At 46.2% G+C, this 20,510-nt stretch overlaps 1 protein-coding gene across 2 annotated transcripts in view; it reads right to left on the bottom strand.

The window, feature by feature from the left end:
• The window catches only part of LOC135394701 (transcription factor AP-4-like), a 90,872-nt gene that overhangs the window by 50,789 nt on the left and 19,573 nt on the right, over nucleotides 1-20,510 (bottom strand). Inside the window, exon 1 of one of the 2 annotated variants that reach the window (XM_064625565.1) lies at nucleotides 6,170-6,384. The exons of the other annotated variant lie outside the window; for it this stretch is intronic. Within the exon in view, the coding sequence (XP_064481635.1) occupies nucleotides 6,170-6,258 (89 nt within the window). The 5' untranslated portion in view covers nucleotides 6,259-6,384. Of the gene's footprint in view, nucleotides 1-6,169; nucleotides 6,385-20,510 lie in introns of those variants that run through there. 2 annotated transcript variants of the gene reach the window in all.

Below are 20,510 nucleotides of genomic sequence, written 5' to 3'. Positions count from 1 at the left end.
TCACGTGGCAGCGGAAAAGCTACGACACTTGCGCATCTTCCACTGGAATATTCCATGGAATGTCCACGACAAGGTAAAACTGACTCGTAGGCGCGTTCTTTCACCTCCCTCATGGCTAGTGAGAGAACACTGGAGACGCTAAAAGTTAACGTGAAACCACACTGGAACCTGTAAAACATGCCTGCCTGACTAAAGACATGCGGGATTCCAAAGATGCCTTCCAAGACCACCGAGAGCTACAAGGAAATTGCCCGCTTGTGACACGTCACCACAACATGAATTCAAACACTGTTCACGAACAACCTCTCCACGTTGAGAAATGCGACTATTTTTCCCGCATACATTCTTCTCCCTCACGTGGACTCTAAACGCGACTCAGCCTACGAGCACCCTCCTCGCGGAGTTGCATCACAGCACCTTTCCATCCTCCAATGAGATCATAATATTATACGTTCGCTCTTCCTACAAGTCCAAAAATAGCAACGACTAAGCAGTACTACACACTTGAACAGCCGATTCCGCGAAACGCACGTCGTCGTCTCATGCCAAGCGCCGCATATTTTCCCCCAATGACGCATTCTTCTTGTCCAGTACACTTGCACCTATGCTCTTCCCCCCCTTTCTGTCCCACGCGAGAGAGGTGGTTGATTCAGAGCGTGCGTATTTATTTTATTCCAGGCAGAAAGGACGCGGCCGGCGCGACCAGTTGAAGGCCACGGCACAATGCATGCAAAACATCCGGTCCCCCACTCCCGTGAGGAGGAAGGGTTAAATGGGGGCGAGGGAGTCTCTCGCCTGACGTCATTCTGAATCAGCTGGTAGTCAGCCGGCTCCAAATTCCCTGTCGTTCTCTCACGAGGCGGAACGAGCCGGTGGATTCGAACCAGGAACTTCTACATCGGAGATATGACCCATCGAAGTCGTACGAAATTTAGCGACCTGCCTGTAGCAGCGGCGGCGGCCAGCGTGGTCCTCCGCTGAACCCTCCACGCCAAAACAAGCGATTCTGCAGCCTCGACTCTAACGAGCACGCTTGGTTTTACGGTTATTTTGATGTCATCTAGGACGATGAATTACGGTGAATAATACGTAATTTTCGGTATATAACACGCATCATGTATAGCAGGTACCCGTTCATTCCAGCGGGATTTTGACCCGTCATCACCACGCGTGTTATACAAGGTCACTGGCGGTCCTATGCGGAAGTGTATCGATGTATAGCACGCACTCATAGATAACGTGCACGGCCACTTTTTTCAACTTTTTTTCGTGCATACCACGCGTGTTATACACCGAAAATTACGGCTTACAGTGTAACGCGCCCTTGAGACGACGAGCTCTCGGCTGCGATCAGTGTTGTCGTTTTGCTTTTAGGGTGTGTTGTCTTCAAGATACACAAGTGACTGGAAGAATCGATACCGTCATCACTCTGAGAAGCCAATATACGCAGAAAATCCTCAAAAATTAAGGACCCAAGCACCTCCCTATAGCCTACTAACGTAAGAGAACCTCGGGATGACCTCGCCACAAAGAGAAAATATGCGCCATGAATCTCGAGATCTAGAAATGCAAGCAATCATGGTTTCCATCCTCTCATTATGTACCAGCTAGCCTGCGCTCTCTCCCCCTTTTATCGAAACCATAGCTTTCTTTGAAGGCGAATGAAAGGCACGTGACTGGTTCGGAGCCTCATCCTCAACAGTTACATGTCTCAGCCTTGCTTCCCCAATCTCCACTCTGCAGAGACAACTTCCTGAGATTCCCGTTAATCCAATATGAACCACGAGATATACTAACTCGCTGCAGAAAGCACACACAATACATATATTTGGAGTCTCGCCGTACCAATTAACCCCCCCTGCCCAGTCATTGGCCACGTGACTAACACAACCACCAAACTCCATTGGTCAATGCATGAGTCACGGGCTGGAGGGTTATTACGGATGCCGGGCGTGACGTCTTCCCTTCCGGACTCCCCCGGCCATATTGGTTGGTCGGGGGCGAGATGACATTTACCACCCTAAAAGGGCACGTGACCGGCGGGGATCGTAGAGACCATGTTGGTCGAACTCCCCGAGCCACGCAAATTGGCGTGAGAAAGCCATGAAAGACGGGCAGATGTCAGGTCATTCGATGACTGCGTCGGTACTGGGAGACTGGATGCAGATCGGAAGTACATAATAAAAGTAATAATAATAATAACAATAAAGGCTTGAAGCAGAACGTGCAGACTCCCAATACTTGAAGACCAGCCGCACTTCTTCACGCATCGGAATCAGTAGACGCGGAACCACGTCTAACGTCTAGAAAATAACTACTAGCTACACCACACGAAAACTGTTCTTGACACAAAGTACCATGGAACTTAAGAAAAGGATAGCGCGTGAGATTTATGGAACTTTATAATATAGACACCTCTTAGGACAAGCACGTTGCAAAGCGGCATCTTACCAAGCACTGCGCTACAGCCAATGGTATACCGCGGAGGAATACGACAAAGTGGCCGGGAATATGATGAACATTTTTCTTTAAAAAAAATTAATCTCCACAGAGAAGAAGAAAGAAGAACCCGCCACATGGGAATGGTCAACGAACCCATTAACAGTTTCTTCCCGCTGGACGTAAGAACGTTTTTCCGGTGGACTACACGAGACAGAGTCAAAATCATGCATTTATTTTTTCTTTCTCGCAAACCTCACGGGGGCCCGTCTCGCTTTCGGGTGCAGTTAATTGCATCCTCACAGTCGCAGGCGGAACTGAACGCTCCCTAAAAGTTCGTACGGGAACATGTGGGAAGAGGCTGCGAAATGTCGGCGCGTGTTTTCAATTACGCCTTCCCACTCATCCGACTAAAACCCAGTCCCTCCCGGCGTAAAAGACGTAAAAAATTGAGCGATGTTATTTTTAAAAAACAAAATGAGACGAAGCGATTACCGGAACGACGTTGAAGTGCTACCTTGTAAACGAATTTTTTCTTTGTCCAACTGCTCGATGGTTCATCATGGCTGCTGAACAGCGTGGATTTCGTCTTATTTTGTTGGCCTGTACGACTTGTATAATTGTAGACGTGTTTCTCGCTTTCATAAGCTGTTCCCGGCATTTTTCATCGTAGCTAATACTAATTTGATTGCTCGGTAAACATCCTTGCGTATTCGTTACGGAGGAACCTTTAACTGAGAGCTCAATCCCACTAGCCGCTTTATCTGCACGTATATATAATCTGTGTATGCAGATGGATAACAACCTCATTAAATTTGAATTCGCAACAATGCTAGAACAGCGGAATCGCACCTGTGTCGTCTGCACCCTGAAAGTGTTGCCTTCATCTGTTCTATATTCTTATAGTATTTACTAGGGATGTGCCAACCGAATCCGCGAATCCTAGGCAGGGATTCGAGATTCGCGAATCCGAATCCCAGTGCTCAAAACGGCGAATCGAATCTTTCGAATCCACCAACCACGTTTGTTTGTTTCTTTTTCAAACTGGCGCCACCGGAGTCCGCCGAAAGCCTGATTAGCCGATGGGTGTTTTCTTGTTTGTTTGCTTACATTGCTCTGGACTGAAAGAATTCAGACAGGAACTGTTACATTACAAGTTTAAAAGTAACCTCGTTTCGGTTTTGATTGCTGCTTAGTTTTATAGAAATGCTGATTCAGACTCGAGAACGTACGCATTTGTCGTAGTCGCTGAACAACACGTTAAATATATTACGTTTAAGAAGAACTATATGGGCATATTTTCTCCTGAAACTAAAGCATTATTTAATTGGTTAGGTATCTTATTCTGAGATTTCTTAAGAAAACACTCTTCGCTAGAGGTGTTCTCTCTTTTTTGTTTTCTGGCTCCTTAAAGCTCTTTTTAAAGAAAGGATTCGAAAGATTCTTCCTTGGATTGGTCCCATCTCTAGTAACTACCCTGAGCGGCGATACAGCCTACACATGAAAGCACATAGAGGAAACGGGGGTACAAGAGCACGTGTTCCGGCTGCAGTTCCGCGCCAAGCCAGGCGACGGCCGCCAGTCACAACAGACGCAGGACAGGAATAGTAACCGGGGCGCCGGCGCCACTCTTGGCATGCAACAAGTTGATACTCTGTGACCGATCCCACCCACCGACGCAGCATCCATTGATGTGTTCCCCTTTCAACGGGTCTTTGCAGAAAAAAAAAAAAAGTAACACGCCGCCGTCGTCTGCAGTTGACTGCTTGGATCATGAAGGCAATCTCGGGCATTCTAACGTAAACAAGCGTTCGGCTTATCCTAGGTGACGACTGCAGTCTTTCTGGAGTTATACCACAAAAAGCAGACGGTATTTTCCAGTCACCTCGGTCGGTACGTTTTAAATGCAAAAAGAACAGTCTTGATAGGTAAAATGTAAAACAAATCGCTCTGGTTTTGCAACAACCTTGTGATTGTCTTACTGTGGCAACGTCACTGGTGGATCACTACTGAGCCTTTAAAAAAGTCAGAACTGGATAGTTTTGCTAGCCATAAAAAATGAACAATGGCTGAAACAGGGATCAGATGGGCGGGGTCTGTTCCGAACATGACGACAGGCGCCTGTTCTCATGAACTGCAGGAATATTGTGCTAATCGGCACATGCGCTACATGAGTGATTTCATGATGTGACACGAGGTAGTGCCGGTGATGAAACCCCGCAACAATTACTGACAATAAACAATATCACGACATACACACACAACAGCGATTGTGACGTATTACGAAGTACCGCATGCACCGCACCCGTACAATGTGGGAAGTAAACACAGCCGCACTCCAAGTGCGCCTCCGTTTGCACGTCCCTGATCTACATTGGATTCATTAGCGCGTCTGGCATCCCACCCTAGATATGCACTAGTTTAGCGACCTATCACTGGCTTCATGGTTGCCGCTCTAGCCAAGCCCTACGCGCACGATTCCGAAACAAATAAATCCGTCTTACGCGCGCCTCTTTGTAAATGTGAGCTTGTTAGCCCGGAAAGACATTCACTGCCTCGTAAAGCCCTTGCTTACGCATTACAACGCAATAGCTCCTTTTAGCAACACTCATTCGAGCAAAGCAAGTACAGATTCAACGCAGACATAAAAGAGAACTCTTCCGACCAACTAAGAGGCGCAGAGCGAGCAAGCAAGCACGACAGCGATCGCAGATGAACCCCCAGGCAGAAAACGAAACCACCCCGCGCGGAACCAGTCGTCTGCCTCCCCAACTCAAATTCCGCTCTCGCACCGGCCGTTCCTCCTGTTTCTTTCAAATTCCTCTTACAATAAAGAAAGAAAAGATTTCAGAGAATGAGAGATACAACGGCGAAAATACGCGCCGAAGGCTGCGAGGAAGAAGACGCCATAAAAAGCCGCAGCAGCTGATGTTGAGGGCGAGAGGGAGCCAGCGCCGGTCTCACAGCTGCTGCGCCCTGGCAGCGGGCCAGGGAAACTCCAGCGCCGCCATTGCTGCCTGGAACGCGAGACGCACAAAGAGCCGCCCGGCCGCCGACAAACGTCGGCCTATCGCTGGCGCTGTTCAATTCGCGCTGGCAGTGGTAACGCAACAACGCAACAAACGCCAAAACATGCAGAGGGACGAAAAGAATGAAGAAAACTGACATCCTGCCACATGCATGACATACACAAAGCGAGCAGCACGTGCACCACGTGGTGTTCCAACAAATGTCGTTTGATACATCGATACTCTGAAAAAAAAATTAAATAACACAGGCCAGGGTGATAAGTAGCATGTTAAAGCATTCATCCCAGAACTTTCATTTACAACTGCAAAAATGATTGATGCCATATAGCGCTAAAGTCTACTACGAAACGGCGCGAGAAAACAAAAAAGATGCAGATCGTGCAAGAAAAACACAATGAGGTTTCGAAAACTGAAGCACCAACGTAAAACGACGATTTGCTATCCAGTACAAACAAAATCGCCGTCACAGCAGGGCACAACGCTCTCTACAGATCTATCTCGGAACACGCTGCCCATCCTTCCGAACAGCTGGTGCGACGGACGCTAACAACGCGGCACGACCTGTACAGCATCCCAGTCGGCGAAACTTGGTCACAACACTACACTCTGGCGCACTTGCACGATATCTCACGTAATCATATGCCTGCAGTCGGCGTGCGACACACAGCAAGCGTGCGGCTTGGCCAATGTCACACCCTTACCTGACGAGACTGCCGATAACTTCTTCCTCCTGCCGGCGAAAATCGTTGAATATCCGCCGTTTCTCACTGCTCCGATGGTATAACGCCATCGCCCGAACACCCGTATCCAAAAAACAGGTCGAATCGAGTCGATCTCCGGCGTAAAATCCAAAAACCGTGCGCTGCTATTTACAAAGGCGGCCTCACTCGATTCACCGAATGGCTACCTTTGGCGGGAAACGCGGGGAGCGACGATAGCGTATCCCTCCGCCGAGCGTCGCACACAGAGTTGAAACAATACGGTGCACTGCCAAATTGAAGCTGCTTAGAACATAATTTCCAGATATGCTGATGGCTTTTCACAAGTAATACTTAAGAGTTATCAGTGCACCCATTCAAAACCGGTGGAACTATTTTTATAAGCGGACTTGAATGATGCGCGCCGCGTCTATCAGCTGTCGAGCTGGCAGGCGCACGCTTTCAGCTGAGACCCCGTCTTGGGAGAATTGCAGCCGTCTGCTTCAGTTTTACTAAGTTTTCTTCCTTCGAATGTAGTTTAAAAATATTATTGCACTTTATAAATTTATTCGTGTACTGTCACACGTTATGCATCAGAATACGAGGCAAGTGTACATTTTTTATGGGGTAATTTGAGGACAAGTTTTGCAAGTGACTCCATTTTCTCCATAGTAGCGTACTACGTCTGGAATTCCGACCGACCAATAGGAGCAGAGTCACGTGACTGGGGAGCCGTTACGTCAATCAATAGTGGCGGGAACGGCTGCATCTGTTTTTGTGTGGTTGAATTCTTTTTCTCCCTCTCCAGTGGCTTCGCTCCGGGGAGTTTGGTCGGCGTTTCTTTGTAGACGATGACGCGGAAAAGTAAAATGTCCGCTTCTCTCCGCTGCCCCCGTCGCCTACGAGATGTCGCTACGTTACTTTACTGCATCTTCGCATCGCGATTCTTCGTTCATTTTCGCAAGAACTTCGCCGCTTATGTGATTGCAATTAAGAATCGCCGCACCAGACTTCACTTTCGAGGATTCAGGATACGAGGTTCTCTTGTCTGCACTTTTGTATGTGAGCTTCAGCGTGATCGATAAAGTTAGGTAGCAGTCTGGCAGATTGTCTGCCTGTCCGTCTGGGAGGAAAGACTGAAAGGGAGAGCTCAATTTCGATGCGTTTCTTCGATGCCGATTTCCGCAGCCGAATTTGATTATTCTGAAATTGGTTCGTGACTCCCACGTCGAATGCTGTGCCGGAGGAATATATTGCAGGGACACTATGGAGGTCGAAAGCGGGAGACACTGGCGCGTACTATCTCAAATAGACCTCCTGAATTTTTCAGCTGTTTGAAAAAACTGTCCGCTTCATATAATTATATATAGGTTAGTTTTGTATTTATTGCATGAATTTTTTTATTTTTTATTTTATTTTTTCTATTTGCTTACAATGTGAGCAGGTTTCTTTCGTCCTTTCTGCTGGGAATCAAATCAGTTAGATGACACATGGAGGTTTAATTGGGTACGGCTCATATGGATGTAACTGAATGCGGATGCCGCCCGGAACTTCCATCATACGCACTGTCCTACGGAGGCCTCCTGCGGTATTCTACGGGATTTAAGGTGAAGGGCAAGACGAGTCGATTGGACTGTCCCCGGCATGATGCATGTTCTTGTGGCCTCTCCGCTAGAGCCCTGCACGGGCCCGGGCCCCGGCAGGGGCCGGGCTTGTTATTGGTCGTGTGCTCCGGGCCGGGCCCAGGTCGACAGAAGACGCCAGCACAGCGGGCCGGGCCGGACCCGGACCGACAAACATGTTTCCGAGAGTCAGGCTCGACCTGGTCACGCAGCTAATTCCACGCAATGGAGGACTATTAGTTCATATCATCACGTGCTTGCGTCATTCCTGTGCATAGTATTTGCAAAAACAAGCAAGGGACACTGCATTATGCGTATGATTCGACCCTCTATAACATTCTCGAAGCACTTTACATTGCTCTTGTCTCCTCACGTATTTCACAAACACCTTCGCAAAGCTTGGTGAGAGGGGTAAGGATTGGGAGGAGTTTATCGACAGCACCCTCTACATCCACAAAAACTTGGTAGTGTAACGATAACGCGCTTGCCAGCGTGCGTCATGGTTGGTTGATTGGTTGGTATCTGTGTTGGATCTGTCCTGGATTTAATTTGGTCTCGTGCTGTTGTGGTGTTAAAGCGACAGTTCTTGTATGTTTGTGGCCGTGCCTTCTCTTCTTATAAATTTGTGTGATTAGCGCTTGAAACACGTGCGTCATGACTGGAAATACTAGGCCGGGATCTACGCGCTGAGTCACCGGGCCGGGCCGGACTTTATGCACTGGGCCATCGGGCCGGGCCGCATAAAAACATGAAGGTCCGGGGCCGGGCCGGGCCATTTTTCGATGCGCGCGGGCCGGGTGGTTCTGCTGTGACTGTGAGGCCAACAGCGCCAAGCAGTTACCACCACACGTTCTAAAGCTGTGCGAGTTATTTTGGGTTGTAGAAAGTGGCAATCAGGAATAAATTAACCGCCTTGGGAATTGTCTGTCGGCGTATTGGGGTCTTTCACTGTTTTTGTGTTTGTGTCGGCGCCGGCTACAGATATCACCTGATATGGTTAGTTTCTTTTTTATCATCTGGGCTGGTCATCTGTATACGTTATCGAACTGTTTGTCTTGTGACTATAACTCACGGCTGAGTACAATGCGTAGAATGTTTGGATACCACGGACCCCAAGCAGCACAATGTACTGAAAGACGAGTGCAATAGGGGTGGACGGGTAGGTGGAAGGCCTTGAACAAACTCGTGAAACCAAAGAACGTTGATAAGACACATACCGTCCACCCCTATTGCACTCGACTTTCAGTACATTGTGCTGCTTGGGACGCTATGTGAAAGAGTCACAGTTTCACACACCCGCGTTCGCGGATAATCTCGAAACTGTATCAGGTACTAAAGCCGATAAGGAAAAACAGCGGGCATCTAATGTTGCCGTGATGTGTTGGAGAAAGAAAAACTAATAAGATATATAAGTTAATAATAAAAATGAGAGAGAGAGAGAAAGAGAGAGAAAAATCACGTTTATTGTTTCGTCCTTCAAGGGCTTCGTATGTACATGCCCAGCGGCGACTGAGGTTGAATTTAAGCACGCCGTGCCCAAAGGCTGCTCGTAAGCTCCAAGGCATGGGGGCTTCTCTCTGGATCAAAGAGGCGTCAATGCGGTCGCCTGCATGACAAGCTGTTGAACGGTAGATATACTGTAGGTGGTCACGACCAGAACACATTAGCACTTCTGTCCAGTTCGACTATGGTAAGGAATGTAATCAATGCAAGAGGTGCGGAAGTGACTGCGAAGTTTACTTTTGGAAACCTTTGATTGCAATTGATTCCGTCACGCAAAGGAATTTCCTATTTGTTTTTCTTCCCTTTGCGGTATTTTTATGAAACAAATATGAAAGGAAAGACCAGCGCGTCATGGATGGCTTCGACTACGTAGGTCGCGTGTGAAACTCTAACAACAAAAGAGTTGCAGTGTCTGCTTAGATAAGAGGCAATAATTGATACTTCTTGTCATAACGTGAAATAAGCGACGAATAAGCGACGGAATAAGCCAGGGGCGACTTCACAGTAGTTGATCTGTGGATTAATTATGATTAATTCACTAATTAATTGCGTGCTGGTATCGCAACGCATGCCTCTTGCGGAGTTACGATATAAGTAAATGTTTTATAACTGTTACGGCAACTTCTGTCAGGACGTCTTAACTTGTTCATTAATCTAGAATGCAAGATGACCAACTTGTGTGAAGTCACCATGTATATTCTGACAAGTGAAACCGAGACAATACTTCCGACTAAACACATATTCTACTCGGGTTTGACGTGGAATTTGCGTTTTTCCGATCGCTTATGTGCTGAACACATAGAAAAATTCTTATAGAATTTTAGAATCTTAGAAAAATTCTTCGCCGCGCGGTGTCTTTTCCATATCTTTTCCAGGCGGAGTGTATATCAGTGTGCGGTATCTTTTAACACAGCTCAGCGTGTAAAAATTGGCTTTCTGTAAATAAGCACCGCCTTTTTATTCCGCAGGCTCAACTGGAAGGTGTAAAACGGTGTTCAAAATAGTCATTGGTAATATATTTTGCAAAGCACCCGTCGGAAACAGTGTTTTAAATGGGCCCTTGAAATTGTTTTTCCACTTTTAAATTGAGCTTCATGCAGAATATACCATAGGCCCCGTTTCACCAACACTGGTTAACTCTGAATCGAGATCAAGGGTCGCTAAAACTTTTGCAGTTAACACTCAATTCTTTTTTAGCAGCGTTAGTTAGTGACACGATGAATGTTTCGGTGACAATAACCCTTGGTGACCCTTGGTGAAGCAGGGTTAAAGTTTAAATTCACGTTGAGGGACCGCTAATCTTGGTTCAAATGTTAATCGGGGTTGGTCATGTCAAATGTCAATCGGGGGCCCTAAAACGGTGTTTTACAAGACGTCCTTCCGTAGGAGGTGAACCAAGAAAGCAAGGCATATACACCCGAATGGTGTAAAAAAGTTACCCTCTACCGACTGACCATGGATTCTGCTTTCTGCGTCTCTGTCAGGTTATACCGCAGTTGCAAAAAAACTCGCGTACTTTTCTTGGACTCCCGTAAAGGTACCGAAAGATTGCTACAAAATTCCAAAGAAGATAAACGCAGAGAACGCGTAGCGTTATGTGGTGCCTGCACTTCCGTAAACTTTACATTCCTCTTCCATCTGCTGAAGAAAGCAGTAACACGAGCGAAACTCCCCTTTGAACCTGTCCTTGTCACTTCCTGTATTTACACTGGCGTGCACCTGTCTCGTGCGGTTGAAAAACAGCTTGCATTACGTAATGTTGGCAAGGAGTTGGGTCGCGTAACGTTACGTGTGTGACTACAACGCCCCTGAATCAATAAAGAAGACGCTTTCAAGTGACCCTATCGTGAAAGAAGAAGCAGTTTTTTTTTCATTCCGTTTTAGCGCTGCGAAGCAACTGTGGTTATGAGCGGCGTATAGACGTGGACAGATGGAGAGGGGTCAGCAGGAAGGAGTGGGAGACAGGGAGTTATTATGCGTCCTCGGCTGACTTCACGGGGAACTGTGTCGGCGTGGAAAGCGATAATCCTATACTATGCCACGGGAGCTAGAGATGAGAAGCCAGTCTTGTGTCCCCGGGAAAATGTCCAAGAGCTTGGATGGTCAAACGCAGTAATGACGAGTTCACACCGTCATATGGACTAATCACACCGTCCAAGGGTCCAAGTAGCACGCTCTCGGACTCGAAGGACTCTCTTTAACCTTGCCTATGGACAAACGCGAACAGGACTGCTGTCGTTCGTGTAGCAGAACGGTTCCGACGCGACAGTTCACGCAAGCATGCCACAAGCACGACCCTACTAGATTATAACGACCAGGTCATAATCGGCAACCCCTATGAGGAGCCCGTCCGCACGATCCGTTAGGGGCGCTACTCATCTAGAGATCTACATCATGATTGGACAAAGGAAATTTGAATTTTGAACGCGCAGATGCGGACGTACGACTACCGTAGCAGACGACAGCAACAGCTCCAATGAAAACTCGTAGAATGATGATGATCATCAACTTTAGAATGAAACATCTTCCGTGGGACATCCACGGCTTGTACAAAAATACTAAGGTAACCAGAAGTACAAAGTATTGTAGAAGTTGAGGAAGCAATAACCGGGCTGATGAGTAGCGCCACCTCTAGCTTCAAAATGCGGCGCTGGGAAGGGGTGCCTATGACATGGTCGTTTTAATCGAGTAGGTCGCGGCCACAGGTGGGTGGGGACAATCAGGGGAGTTATTTTAGCCTCATCTTGTAGATTCGAAGCGGAGTATTAGCAACATTGAGACGTATAGTCTGTATAGTAAAGATGCTCGTACTGACCTTCCCACACAAGGAGGGGGTGGAAAACCCCATTGCGAGGCCTAGGTTTGTGATATTTTAAGTTTATAGCGACTGTCAATCCGAACGAATCGATCACTGTTTGATGTTTCCTACATCTATAGGATGCGTCTAAAAGCTTGGGTAATGTGATTCTAATCCCGCTTCCCTCTCTCACTGATCCCTGTCTCTATTATAGGGTCAGTTTTGGTCCGTTGGCGTGTACGTTCGATACGTACAGAATACGCTACGTAGAGAAATTCCCTCTTTCCTGGTAATGGTCTCAGTCTCTGACGTCAATGCAGATCGTGCAGCTGTGGAGTTACACACCCAATGGGTACTGTGGTTCCGTTATATCCTCCTCAGACAGTGCGCGAGACAGCGCCAGTGATGTGCGCGGAATACAATGCATAATATTCAGTCGGAGCTATCAAAATAATGGATGTGCTCCTTCCTGGGAATAGGAACAGAAGGAAGGGCAAAGAAAAAATTACAGGACGGTTACGTAACGCGAAATTCAACGTCAGCTGTGCGTGTGGTGAAATGAGGCCGGATGAAAGCGTGTAGACAAATTTATTTAAGCGTGATGAGTATATTGATTTGCGGTCGCTGAAGTGGTTGGCGATGGGAATGGTGTCCTGAACGAGGGGGCTGTTCTGGAACACCAAGTCTATGCATGGGCCATGTCTAGGTGTGGTACGGCACAGCTGACGCTGTAAAACTGACGTACTTTGGTTTTTATCTCACTTTCCATCGATAGCCGTTGTAAACTGGAGGGATTTTCCTCCTTAGTCTCAGCGCTGAGCGCATATGCGATAAAAGTTTTGTGTGGACATGCGAATGCCGTCGACGCCGACGCGATCTCGGGAAAGTCTCCAATATACAGCTGACGCTGTAAAAACAGTAACATTAAAGAGTATTTTGGGCAAAAACAAAAAAAAAAAAACACACAAAAAATAAATAAATAAAACGTGAAAAAGCACAACGTCTCTGTGTTACGAGGCTTTATTTAGGCTCAATAAGCTGATCAAAAGGCACAGTCTAAATCCTTGTTTAGCACATGAAATATCACAAACGGTCACATGATTGCAAGAAAAAGCCGCCGCCATTCTTTCAAACAGCGCGACACATCGACCATGTTACTTTTTTTTTTCCTCTAGGGAAACGTCATGTCCCCTGAAGATTCTTCTCGGTGTTGCTGTTATTAAATGTCTTTCCGAGAGAAAAAATCCGGCGCTGAACACTGCAGAACAGAGAAAAAAACATTGCGGGAAAAGCGAGCAATTTTGGGGTGGATCTCGATATTCCCGGTTGCGAAATCCCCGATCTGGAAATTCCCGTTCTCCGGAAACAAGGAAAATCAAGGAGAATGCCCGATTGCTTCGTAAGGTGGTAATGCCGTTTTTAAAAATACGGTGTCACTATATTTAACCACCCAAATTCACGGTTTTCGATGTCTGTCCGAGACGTTTTAGCGAGCCTTTTTTTTTTTTTTTTTTTTTGGCCGTTACGCTTAGCGGGGCATACACGACGGAACACCACGTTGCTTAGTTTATTATTAAATTAACCCAAGTTTGGTGTTTGTATTCTTCTGTCCAGGTTAGTCTAAGTTCGCTGTTGGCAGTTTCCCGCGCGCGACTCTGCATTTTTAGTCAAATCACGTTTATTTCTAGTACTTTATTTTGCAGCGGGGATTTCGATCACTTTACTTCGAGGTACAGCCAGCAATTTGCTTTAGAAATGCATGTTTTATACTCTGCTACCACTGACGTGACTGACTTCTTTGCCCCCATTCCCATGTTAGTACATGTACTTCATTGGTGCAACTGTGTAATGTGAAACTGACTCTTTCTCTAATCCAGCAGTACACGCACGCACGCACGCACGCACGCACGCACGCACGCGAAGAAACGAGTTCCAACTGGTTGAACCATTGATGCTGATAGCGATTCCTACAGGAAACGCCAAAAGGACGGAAAGCTCAAAAGAAGTACACCTGGAAAGGTTATTCGAAACTCTTTATAATAATATACTTTTGATAAGACTAATCAACGTTTTATAACTTTTACAAAAGTAGGTCCGAAAGTAAACTATCAGATAAACTCTCCCGCTATAAAGTATACGTAATAATACAGCAATAGCTATTTGGAAGGTGAACTAACGTATTGTAAGACTTCGAAGGGTTTAAAGACTAAACGGGTTTGAAAATAGAAAATAAAAAAAAAACCCATAAACTAAAAATGCGTATGTCCGTGGTTATATAGTATATATTATTATACAGGGTGTTCATATTTATCCGTAACACCTCTTTTTGTAAAAAACGCTATGAAAGCTACACGGATGCCGTTTTTGCAGTAGAGTCATACAACGAAGAGGACACCTTCTCGAACAGAAAATGTAACTACGAGATGACTAATTATCTGAAATTAACCAATTAACTCTTTAATTAGGGGGTAAAAGCGAGATGGCAGAATCATAGACAATACTCATTGAAGGCCATTCCATTAAAAAAAAAAATCGTGAAAGGCGTTAAAATATGCATCGCCGAATTTTGCTAAGTCGGAGGGGGGGGAGGGGCTAATGTCAAAATTAGCTCGCCCTTATTGGCCACTCGCGAGTGGCCAATACCAAGGCGCGCGGTTCTGGTTTCGTCTCATTTGCATAGCGAAACTAGGCGATGGATATTTTCAGCACGACCACGTTTCGGGGCTTTTCAAAGACTGAATGACTTTAAACAAGGTTTGTCTCCCAGTCTTTGTTTTTGCCTGAAATTCCCTAATTAAATGGTTAATGCATAAATCTTAATTAATGAAGTGCGTGACTTCAGTTTCGGCTCATTTGCATAGCGAAAATTTAGCGATTTATATCTCAAAATATACGTGCTTGTTGTTTCATGATACGTATTTTTTTTAAAAAAATATACGGATTTAATAAATGGCTGGTTCCAATTCTGCTACCTCGCATTTTTCCGAAAACACTTAATTATGAAGATAATTAATGAATTTTAGGTAATTAGCCGTTCAGTTGATAAATACGCTTTCGGACAGGATGTCCCCCTAGCCGCATAACCCCCTGCGAATACCGCGTCTAGGCAGATCTCATAGTTTTATTCCGTGAAATATAATTCTGTAAAAGATAGTTAGAAAAACGCCCTGTATATCAACGTATTTCCTTAAAGGAATGTATAAGGGATAATTAATCCTATTCAGAATTTTGTCAGCGCAACGCATACACATCGCAGTCACGTGTCTGGTGCTTATAGTGTGCATTTACGCGCATTATATTGCTTTTAATGACTCGAAAGACTTATAGGGTTCGAAAAAGAAGAATTAGTTCGATATACACGAACACGCCATTACACGGAAAGCGCGCCTACGTGCTGCATGCCGACTCGCGTTCCTAAAGGGCCGCTAATATTGTGAACATAAGCAGGCGAATGTTATCATTTTCCCCCGAGCACTTATTTAAAATACAAGTTCGCAGCCTTTGACATTTGGCTCGCTGACGATGCCGTAATGTTTATTGAGATTCAAAGGGTCTCGCTTCGGAAAACGCGGGCGCTCCACAACACAGGCTCGGATGATGCAAAGTGTTTTTTTTTTTTTTCTTTCTTTCTGCTTTTCCTATTCCCCTGGTTTTAATGATTGCTGTGTGTGCTTTCGAGCTGTTTAGAAGGATAAAAATGTGTAACGTCTGTTAAGCCTAGTCCTTACTGATGCATTTTGACGCACATGCATCCGTTCCGTTGGCATGCATTAGTCAGTTACCATGACAACGAGCTAACGGAGAGCTCCCACGCATGGACGTACAAAAGTTCGCAAAAGGTTTCCGGACAGCAACGGCGTTGGACGCAGGAAGGGGGCCAATCAGAGCGACGAACCTAGCGCATGCGCAGTTTGCACGTTGTACTTGGTAGGTAAGTAGGTAGACAGCAATGGCGGCCCACGGAGCATCGTTCTGTGTATCTGGTGTTGGCATGTGTGTTCCAGTGAAATTGTGAGGTGTCCGTGGCAAAACGCTTTTAAAACACGCTGGGCAATCGTAGTGCCTTCGCTGTCTTCGTGTGTGCTGTAGGGGCATGCGCCGAACGCACGTGGATGCGCTTCGCCGACCATCTGTGTTCCGACGGACGCGAATCCGTGGCAGTGAGGACATGTCAGCGCATTGCGCTACGTTGAGCACTGACGGATGCATGTCAACGGAACGAACGCCTGCGCGTAACACATCTGTGAGGACTAGACTTCAGTCGTCTGGTCTTTTTGTTTTTTGAAGCGAGAGCGTCATAGGGCCTAGCAACGTCGACAGTACAGCCGCGTAGGTCCGTCCGTGACAGCCGCGGAGACAGAAGAAGGAGAGAGAGAGAAAATAAGAAGGAGGAAGGGGGGAATACTTTTAATGCAAAGTAAGAAAAAAGACAAGGGAAAGGTTAGCCACGGTGTGGGCTTGCTATTCCCTAATGCTTTCAAGCAAACAAAAGAAGACACAAACAGCTGGGATACGGAAATTTATGAAAGGATTTAGTGCCAAACGATGGTACAGTGGACTAGAACAGGGCAGTGCAGCGAACGGAGGGGGCTGCGCTTTGGGACGGCTGTCAGAGGAGTGACGAAAGTAGCGGCGGCGCTGCAGTGCCCGGCATGCTTTGCAAAGTGTCGTCCGCTGTCTCTACAATTTTACGAATTGAGATTTTCGTTCTCTTCTGTTATGTTGAGAACAATTAAATGCAATTGTAATTGCAATAATAAATTAATTAATTGTATTCTTGTTCTGCGTCTCTTCCTTACAAACTCTATGGCGTCTTCATAGTCGTCGACTGCAGCGCCGCCTCTGGCTGTCGACGCCGCGATAGTCACGCGGAGAGCGCCGTCGTTCCACTGTCCTCCTCTACTTCACTGTAACAATGGCCATAGATACCTACTGCTTTTAATCGCGTTTCGCCAACGCCATCTAGACACACAAGGCCTGCAAATGCCTGCTCTCACTCCACGTGGACACATGGCGCGGTGTCGTCTGCTTCACCAGTCATCGCATACGACATTAAACACTGGCTTTTTATGGCTACCAGTGGCTGCCCATGCGGCTGGTGGCGGCTCGTTTCCATAGCTACGGCCACCGAGAGCACGTCGTGATGGGCAGACTCGTGACAACGTCATGCTGTTTAAGCCATCATGCCTTGTTTACTGCTGGGGGCATTGGATTGGTTGAATGCCCATATGAACCCCCCCCCCCCCCCCGCCGCTCCATTTTTTCACATCCAGTCATACTGCCACCCAAAAATACAAATCTTATTTGTATTTTAACTGTATTTATGTTATTTGTATCAAACATTTCAAAAAATGAAATTTTTGTACAATTTCGGACGAAGGCACCAAAACACGGGCTGTTGTTCACGTGTTGTCTTTTTATTTCTTGTTTTATCCTCGCTACCTTCTGTGCCTGTGAAAAAGTGGCTGTTGACTTATAAGGTGTTATGATGGTGAGATATGTAAAACAGGTTATGCAGAGAGGGCCGGTCGCAAAAGAATTAGGACCTGCGTCTCCGCCGTTCATCGGTTCTCAGCTGCTGGCAAAGGGAATCAGGCATAAATTGAGAAGTTACCCGTCAAAAAGAACCCGTTACAAGTTAAGTTACCGTGTGAAAAATGTAACTAAGTTAATAACGAAGTTCTTCAGCCTGAAATGTAACTAGCTGATACAGAGTTACTTAAAAAAAGAACGACTTACTTCGAAGTTACTTCGGACACAAAATAACATTACGCAGGTGCAGCGCGCGTGAGCAGTTCAGTCAGACCTTGAGTTGCCTGCGGAGGAGTGCAACACGATTAGATCGTTTTCGTTTATGTCCAACAATAGACCTCTCCCTCTTTGTAAACAAGAGACGTCATAGTGTTCGACAGCGCCACAAATTTGGTAGAATTAAACTACTCTCGAAGCTAGAGGTGGACAAGGTCGCGCCCGAAAGTCACGGTCTTGAGGGGATTACGATATGGTTCTTAAAGGAGTACAGAGAGCCATCCAAAAAAATTTCAGATTAAGACATCTGATGAAAGTGTAGGTGTCATTATACCGAATAGCGCAAAAGGTTTTGATGTGTGCAATTTGTTTCCCAGAAAGAAACTCACATAAACATAGCTCCGCGCCTTCACCCTTAACTCGCCACTCCAGCTATAACGAGGATGAGGAGGTATGATGGCACGTCACCGATGACGGCATAAGGAGACTCGTTTTGGTTCGCAGGTCAGTGGGGGTCAGCGCCTTGTCCCTTTGCCGCCGTAAACCTGTTTTGCCAGTTTTCCCGGAGAATTGGGGATAGAAGGAGCGGCCGAAGCATTACCGAGCAAGGAGAAATGCTTTATCAGAACTCCGAACAGCCGAGTAGCAGACGACGGCGGAGTAGCAGACAACATTTCTCTAGGCCAATCAGCGAGCGTTCTCCTTATCGTCAGCGCGAGGTTCCAGGCAGATCACAGGCTGGTACTGCTCTTCACCACCGTTGCGCACGGTCGCTTTTTGCAGCGTATTTTAAATTCAATTTCCGCGATAATTATGACTCTGTGGTGTAAATTACTTCGCATGGTGCATCTTACTGGCAAACTTAACAGTTTCACAGGAAGAAAACTGGGTGTTAAAAATGACTTCTGGGCTACTTTAAAGGGACGCGACTCTCGGTCCTGCGATGGGGTAACTTCGCCAATAATCCTGGCGGTTACCGTGGTACAGGGAGCTTCCCAATGAAGACTACTGAGGGATGCTCGCATGTTTTCTGTGGTGGGCAGTCCTGTTGGACTACCCAAATCCCAGAGCAAGAGGGTTAGCACGCCTCTCCCTCTCCTGTGCCACCATCATCTCTTCCCTCCCTCTTTCACCCTCCCCTCTTCTCCATCCCCTGGGTGCACCGAGCCGCCACTTTAGAGCAGGCTGACCGCACGTTCCCCCTACATCACCCCCCCCCCCCCTCCCTCGGTCCTGCTTTTCTTTCAATGGGAGGCAGAGAACAAGTGTCCGTTCGTGGAACCCTGCCCTCTCCTTCCGATTTGTTTTGGATTCAGTCTGTCTACCAATGTCATGATGACGTTTTTCTAGTAGAGGTCTATTCGAACGCTTAGCATCTTACTCCCCGTGGGCGCACAATGGTTCAGCTTTATTTCAATGGCAGCGGTTCGTACTTCCTGAATAAAATACTGCCATTGATTGAATATCTTATGAATAAACCGCTACGCTTCTTGAATATTTTATGGCAAAAAATGCGATGAAGAAACCGGAGAGAAAGCAAGAAAATATGTGGACGTGAGTGAAAAGCGAGTTAAAAGTAACTTGGAACTTAACTTGGGTTACTTTGGCAAAGTTACCTTAAAAAAGAACGAGTTCCCCTGAAAGTTACCACGGCGCAAAAGTACCGAGTTAAGTTACAAGTTACCAAAAAAAAAAGGAACTTGGGTACAGTAACGAGTTACTTGTAACGAGTTACCTCGAACTTTGGAATCAGGTGCTACCAGAATGAAAGCAGGAGTGTACAGTCAGCTAGTGTCCAAATGCACCGTACCATTGACATGATACACTCCAAGAAAAAAGGGTGCAGAAAATTGACCTAAGTCAAAATAGCGTCTGACGGAACGGTGTAAGAGGGTGGTAACTTTGACTGTTACCGCCTGTGTGTAAGAGCACTTATTATAGCCGCAGAAGCAATGCACTTTCAGGGAGTGTTGCTTTCTCAGCATTGACAATGCAATGGTCATTGAGCACATTGTGTACAACGAAGATAAAGCTGCAACTAAAATTTGTTTTGGGATTAGCGCTAATCCTTTGTACCGACTTCAACTATAGGTAGCAGGTAGAACTTGGCAACCTTTCAGGCGCAACATATGGGACAACTATTACCTCCTAAAAGGCGTAACTGCTCTACCCTTTTTTTTTCTTTTTTTCTAACAGTATATAACAAGACGGGAGCCGATAATAACAAAACAACACGCGCGTTGTCCACAGTCGAAGAAAAAAGCGAGTAATTTTAGTCCCTGTGGGCAATAAATGCACGGACGTCTATGCAAAGTTTGGGGAATATTTACAGTGCTGGGGAGTAAATGTCGGGATCCGGGAGCTAAAATGGGGAATAATTGCAATTTATGAGACTAGAAGCTGAAATTGCTTCCCAGTTTTACTCGTTTTCCCCATAGAGTTTAGGAACTATTTACAGTGCTGGGGAACGTCGGGATCCGGGGACTAAAATGGGAAATAATTGGAAATTTATCGGACTAGAGTCTGAAATTGCTTCCCAGTTTTACTCTTTTTCCGGTTGGGGACTATTTACAGTGCTGGGGAATAAATGTCGGGATCCGGAAACTAAAATGGGGAATTGCAATATATGAGACTAGAAACTGTAATTACTTCCCAGTTTTGCTTCTTCTTTTTT

The sequence above is a fragment of the Ornithodoros turicata genome, chromosome 5, assembly GCF_037126465.1.
Source record: "Ornithodoros turicata isolate Travis chromosome 5, ASM3712646v1, whole genome shotgun sequence".
NCBI classification, from domain to species: domain Eukaryota; kingdom Metazoa; phylum Arthropoda; class Arachnida; order Ixodida; family Argasidae; genus Ornithodoros; species Ornithodoros turicata.
Note: the sequence above shows the minus strand (reverse complement) of the source record. Positions and strands in the feature narration are given on the sequence as shown.